The 6,326-nt window shown below is 41.1% G+C and overlaps 1 protein-coding gene across 1 annotated transcript in view; it reads right to left on the reverse strand.

The window, feature by feature from the left end:
* LOC147626815 (uncharacterized) overlaps positions 1-2,864 on the reverse strand; it is a 12,608-nt gene extending 9,744 nt beyond the window's left edge. The window contains exons 1-6 of the mRNA XM_086816104.1: positions 2,623-2,864; positions 2,197-2,506; positions 1,475-1,710; positions 1,248-1,385; positions 665-754; positions 493-576 (exon numbers count right to left, since the gene is read on the reverse strand). Of these exons, the coding sequence (XP_086672230.1) occupies positions 493-576; positions 665-754; positions 1,248-1,385; positions 1,475-1,710; positions 2,197-2,440 (792 nt within the window). The 5' untranslated portion in view covers positions 2,441-2,506; positions 2,623-2,864. The remainder of the gene's footprint in view (positions 1-492; positions 577-664; positions 755-1,247; positions 1,386-1,474; positions 1,711-2,196; positions 2,507-2,622) is intronic.
* Between the last annotated feature and the right edge of the window lie 3,462 nt (positions 2,865-6,326).

Consider the following 6,326-nt stretch of genomic DNA (forward strand, 5'->3'; position numbering starts at 1 on the left):
TAGATCATCCATACCTGCAGCAACTAGGATAATCACTGATACCTGGTGTGCTTGTTTAAGGTATTATCAAAGCCATTAAACCATTTGGCAACTATAGCTGTTATGACCACCACAATAACATCCTCTCAACCTTGGCAGGGGGCTGCGAACATTTTCAAACTGCCTAGAATCACCATTTGTCAGGCGTTCACCTTACAACCTGAGGTCACCCTTCCGGGCTGGAAATATTTCTACTTAAATGTGTGTCTGACTTAGCATTTGTGTGGATCTGAATCTTTGACAGGTGATTCCCTAATGATTGGGGCAAGGTGCCTGGATCTCGGATTGACCAATTGGGCACCCTCATCTGACCCCAGCTTCATATTAAGTAGAAGCTCCATAATAGGGAGCCAAGAGATGACGAAACACAGGCATACTCTTAAAGATAAGACTGGTAATGTACACAACAAGTGCCAGAAGCAAATCAACAACCATTCTCGGCATAGGCATTACCTTTAGGCAAGACTTTTCTGGACATTTAAGAACAGATATGCCTTCATCCACTTCACAAGCAAAATTACAAAAAGGGCAGTAGACCTGAAATAAACAAAAGTGATTGAGCATAGATTACAATTAAGATGTAAACATGGTATTGCCTCAGATACCATACAAAAACTTATTGTACCAGTCCTTGAAGCTTAGCTCGAGCAACACAATCACTGGCTTGACGTTGTTCAAATTTAAGCAGTAGTTCTGCCTGGATTGCCCGTTTTATCTGTAAATGAGAAAAAGTAGGTTATTTACACACATCACTCCCACTATATCTATTATATTACAAAGAGAGGAAAGCCATTATTTCCTGGCATGCCATGCTTCCCCCTTCCCCTGCCCTCCTCGCCATTCAGTCTTCCTCCTGCCCAAACCCTCGCCGGAGGGGGGGGGGGGGGGGTGCACGCACTCATCATGGACACGCCACACGTGTGCATGCATGCATGGACCAGACAGAGAGAGAGAGAGAGAGAGAGAGTAAGTAGGGTATGCTAGACCACAAATTCATTATCCACCATCAATTTGAGAGATTCAATTGAAATCGATGGATGATACTGTGACCACAGATTAAGTCTCCACAATCAATTCTATACACATAATGAAAGCAAGGTATGTGAGACTTTGAAATCAATCTCCATCATCCATTTGGGATTCAATTGGAACTAATGGATGAGTGTGACCATAGATTCGATCAATCTCAACCATCAATTACTACCTACCTCTGACCAGGGAATAAACTGGTTGCACCCCGACATATCTATGCATGAGAGAAGCCCATAAGCCGGAAGACCCCCGAATGTCGATTCTTCAACGCGTCTACGCAAACATGTGAAGCAAAACAGATGCCCATCTGCACACTGTCCAAAAGTGTGAAGTTAATTAATATACTACTAAAAGCGGATTAATAAGTAGTAATCTTAAGCCTGTGAGAACAGAAGTACTTTACCTGCACCATCTCTTCGAAGGGCACATCAGCACAGCAACACCCACACTCAATTTTATCTATCTTTACTTCCGGACTTGCAATTGAACTGTTCACTAATTCGGCTTGCAATGTAGCCCAATCTCTCTCGAAAAATGGGCATGCGGTATCAGGCATGTCCACTGGCAATTGCCTGCCCACGTTCATTAGCTTCAAGCCTGTGGAAGGTAGCCATTTCTCTCTCTGTAGTTTCTTAAATTCTGAAAAAAAAACCAATAATCGGGAAAAAGATTGATATTAGAATTGCCCTCATATGCAAATAAAATCATCACTGATTCAATAATCTACGACTCATAGTCGCTGTGTGGCAATCTTTCCTCCCCTTACATAAAATCCTTTTGATCTCTACCTATCTAACCATAGCCCCTATCATGTGCAGTGATGCTTGTGAGACACAAGGTAATGGCTTTCGCACGTGCAAAGAGTTTATAAATTCTGGATCATGAAGCCATTGGAAACCAGATCAACAGCTATAGCTTGTCTAATAAAGGTACAAGACATGCATGCCTGCATGCATCCCACAGTCAGTGGCCTCCAATAGGCTTTGTTGCGCATGTGTGTGCATGCATAAGCGTGCAAGATTTACATCTAATTTGAACAATAGAAACAGCCCTCATTTATTCCGTAACCCAAAGTCATGTATACCTGATAAAGACATGAGTTAAAATACTGAAGCTAGGCTTTACCTTGATTGGGGGGCAACTTTTGCTCCTTGAGGATAGCATTCTGATGGGCAGCTGCGATGGCCATGTACGCAGGAACCAATTTACCCTTGTGGCATTTGAGGGCATTTCGAAAATCAAGCACTCGGACCCTCGCGAAGTCTTGCTTGAGGCGATAAATGCACCACTGGGAGTAGAGAGACCTCTCTGCAGGAAGGGGAGTCTGAGAGGAGTCCACATTCACGAGGTCAATCACCACTGGCTGCATTCTGATATGAAGTCCGCCCGCCAGCAAGAAGTGCAAAGAAAACCCTAGTGGAGCGAAACCCTAATCCTGCAAAAAGCCCAACAAAAAAGAACTAATCAGAACCCAATAAAGAAGAAAGCAAGAGATAACCGGACCCAAAAAAGCAGAAAGCAAGAGCTACGGGAGCTCGCAGAAAACCCTACTGGAGCGAAGAAATCTGTGCTTCGTCTGTTGGTTCAACTCGGGACCGAAGGGTTAGCGTTAGCTCTTGTATTCTGCTTCTGATTAGTACAGGGTTAGGGTTGGCTCTTGTTCTCTGGGTTCCGATTAGTACAGAATTTTGAGGGTTCGTTTCTAGGATTAGAACCCCATATTTGCTAAAATTGCACTTCCAATCAACGGCTACCTAGCTTGCCGCCAACTTTGCTTCGAAATAGTGTGCTACCCGTTTTTGAACTAATCTTGGCCGTTAATTTCAAGGAAAGCAAAGATTTGAACGTTTTTACACTAAATCTCATGATTTCAAACCAATTTTGAGAAAGAAAGAGATGCTTTGTCTGAAGGCATGGAATGTGTGAAAGAGAGAGAGAGAGACATGGAAGGCGCAAGAGAGAGGAGGGTCATGCGCTATGGAGAGAGAGAGAGAGAGAGTGTGTGTGTGTGTTATAAAGGGAACTAGTATTGGACCCGCGCGTTACTGCAGCAAGTAGAGTTCCAGAAAAAATAGACTCAGTTTCTCCAATTTAGGTCATGTTTTAAGTAAACACAATACATTATTTCAAGTGACTTCATATATACATATCTCAAAATAACATCCATGTCTCGTAGATTTATGGCGAAAACAAAAATATCATAGTAATGTAGCATACGAAGATGCAAAAAAGGACCAATATTACATATTCTCAAAATACACCACAAAATACGTATTCTCAGTCAGTAATGTCAGAATCAACAAATTGAATTTTTCTCTTGTGAGAAGGATCATTCAATTGTCTCCTCATCACAATACTCTCTCTATTGTAAAGCGGTGATCCATCCCACACATGCTCTACTATCGATGAATGCAAAGGACCTGCACAAACGAAACAACGATAAATCAAATAGAAAAACATAATCAAAATTACCTCGTACAATAGAACATCGAGTGGATGGTACATGAGGAGCTCTAGTATAAAACCCATAACGAATACCAATGGTCATGATGGATGTAAGAAACAACCACTCATCGGGTACTGAATACCCCTCAAATGATGCAAAGCATCTATCCATCTCTCTCCAAAACAAATAGACACCCCACTCCTCATCAGGAATACCGATCCCGTACACCTCGATGCCTTCGTCGACAACTCTTCCATAAACGTATCAATGTCATGCAATATCCTAAAATCAAAGCATAACAAATAGGTTATACAATTATTTATATATAGGTTCAAAAAATATTCATACAATGCCTAACAATTACACTTATACTTACCCATCCCTATAAGCATCAATCATAATCCCTGCTACGTGACCTGCAGTAATAGGAGCTGACCATAGCGGTGGCTCTGTACACATTGACATCAGTATAGAATGTCATGTTCCATACTTTGTAATCAAGAAAAGTTATGCAAATATAGAGAATAACTCACCTACTATCCTCGACAAAGGCATGTCCAATGTAAAGGCAATCTTAGACATGTCTGTCAAAACATAAACAACAAAAATAGGTACTTTTACCATGGACAAATATGTATGAAAAAAGAAATCACAACAAAATTAATCAAATTGCAGAACTTAAATAAGAAACCTGACTTGTCACTCTGAAGTTGTAAGAAAGCATTATGGGCCCAAGGCCATGGACAACTAGTAAGTAGGTGTGAACTCTTGGGTGGAGTATAAATACCAATGTAAATGGGATTATGGCTCATTCATGATAATGTTATTTGTTCCAAGAATCAATGGTGAGCTTCTCCCGTGAGATGCTAAGTGGTGACTCCTTCATGAGCCACTCCCTTGGTGAGGGACTATTCCACCCCTGTTACTTTCTTTCATTGGTATCAGAGCATGGCTTTTGATCCATGATTTTTAATTTTTCTTTTCTTCTTCTCATTTCGTGAAATTTCTGCTTCATTTGATTCATGGGGGAAGGGGATATGGCTAAGGTAGAGTTTGTGGTTCAAATCTGAGCACATGGACCTATTTTTTTTGAATGAGTGGACCAAATTGGGGAAAATTTCTAATCTTGATTAGCAGTTGTTAATCAAAAACGTTTTTTTTGTTTGGGAGCTTTCTTGCAAACCCTAGCCATGGAATCTCAACATGAGCAAAGGGCATTGAGTCTTTCATGTATCTAGCAATGTTTTATGAAGTATTTCACCTATTTTCCATGAGCAATGGGGCTCCCAATGTGGCTGAAAATCACTACCAAAGCTGTCCACGTTTTTCACCAAAGTGACCCTAATCTTCATCTCCTTCAACAAATTCAAGCATTAAGGCTTCCCGGGTGACATTGGTGAGTTGCTCCATCACTTCCTTACAATTTTGAAGCATTCTTTCAAGCTATGGAGTGAATTAGGGTTTTATTACACATAAAACCCTAATTTTCAGAAATTGGACTTTAATCATTCATACTGCTCTTTATGCATTATGAATGCTTGAATGCTACACATAGCCATTCAATGCTATGCCTTGCATATTGGCATAAGTGAGCATAGCTTTTGGCACATTTGGGGGATTGAATAAAATGTTTTGGGTTGGAAGCCCACTTTTTGGTGACACCGTTTTCCATTGTCGACTGCACGTTTTTGGTCATAACTCTCTCATACGAACTCCGTTTTTGGAGTTCTAGTACTCAAAACGACCGGCTCGTCGTCCTCTTCGAGATGAGCTATAGGTCTTGAGGTGCAAGATTCAGCAAGTGCTCTCTGTTTTCACTTTTGTACTGGATTTTCTAGTCCCGAGCAGGAACTCGCACCCAGAACACGACCCGAGATCACCGCTCCGTGACACTTGGATGTTGTTGATGTATGTGGAAATGTATTGACATTGCCATGAGTGGATGTGATGAAGGAAGCACTATGAACCATGTATTATGATATGAATGAGCATGAGTCATGCTATAAATCAATTGTAAGTCAACTCTACTCATTCATTTGAGCTTGTAACTCACGATTTTATTCCTAGAATCTAGAATGAAGTAAGGGTACCTTGGCATTTGGAGGAGAGGCCAAGGGGAGAATGTCTTGAATCTTCCTTGCCGTTAGTGCCGGGTAACGCGGTAAGGAAGAGGATTAGGTATTTGGTGGTAAAGAAATGGCCTCAACCTTCACCTTGGATGTAAACTTGGTGAAGGGGTGAGAAGTGCTTGGCCGAGAGATCGGCAAGCATCGACGCGCTTCATCGACCACTTCATTCGACTTGAGCAAACAAGCAAATCCTCTACATCGACTTCTTATGCAAAAGGACAAAATTGATGCCATAAGGTCACATGCTCAGATGGAAAAATGATTGAGGATTGATTTGCTTATAGTGGTCAAATGCATAAGGATTTTAATACTTGATTGAGATGCTTTGATTTGATTGAGATTTGGTGCAAAAAGAGGGGAGACCATGGCAAAATTTTTGCAAAATTTGCCTACTTGTAGCCAGGACAAATCCTTGAATTTCTAGGGTTTTTCAAAAGCTTTTCAAATCTGTCCTGAAAGCTCTTCAATCTACCCGAAAACCTCTTTCAAACAAGCTAAAGATCACTCAAATCGGAGTAGTATTGAGCGGTTAAAGTTAAGAGTTGACTTTCAGCTAGAACAGTTGACTGGTCAAAGGCTGTTGACTTTTTCAAATCTGTTTTTGGGGATCCTTACTCGTCTCGTCAAGAGCTTCGCATCGATATAAAGATCACCCAAATCGGATAAGAATTGAGCGGTTA

This window comes from Cibotium barometz, chromosome 21, assembly GCF_041138505.1.
Source record: "Cibotium barometz isolate CiBa-2024 chromosome 21, ASM4113850v1, whole genome shotgun sequence".
Classification (NCBI taxonomy): Eukaryota; Viridiplantae; Streptophyta; class Polypodiopsida; order Cyatheales; family Cibotiaceae; genus Cibotium; species Cibotium barometz.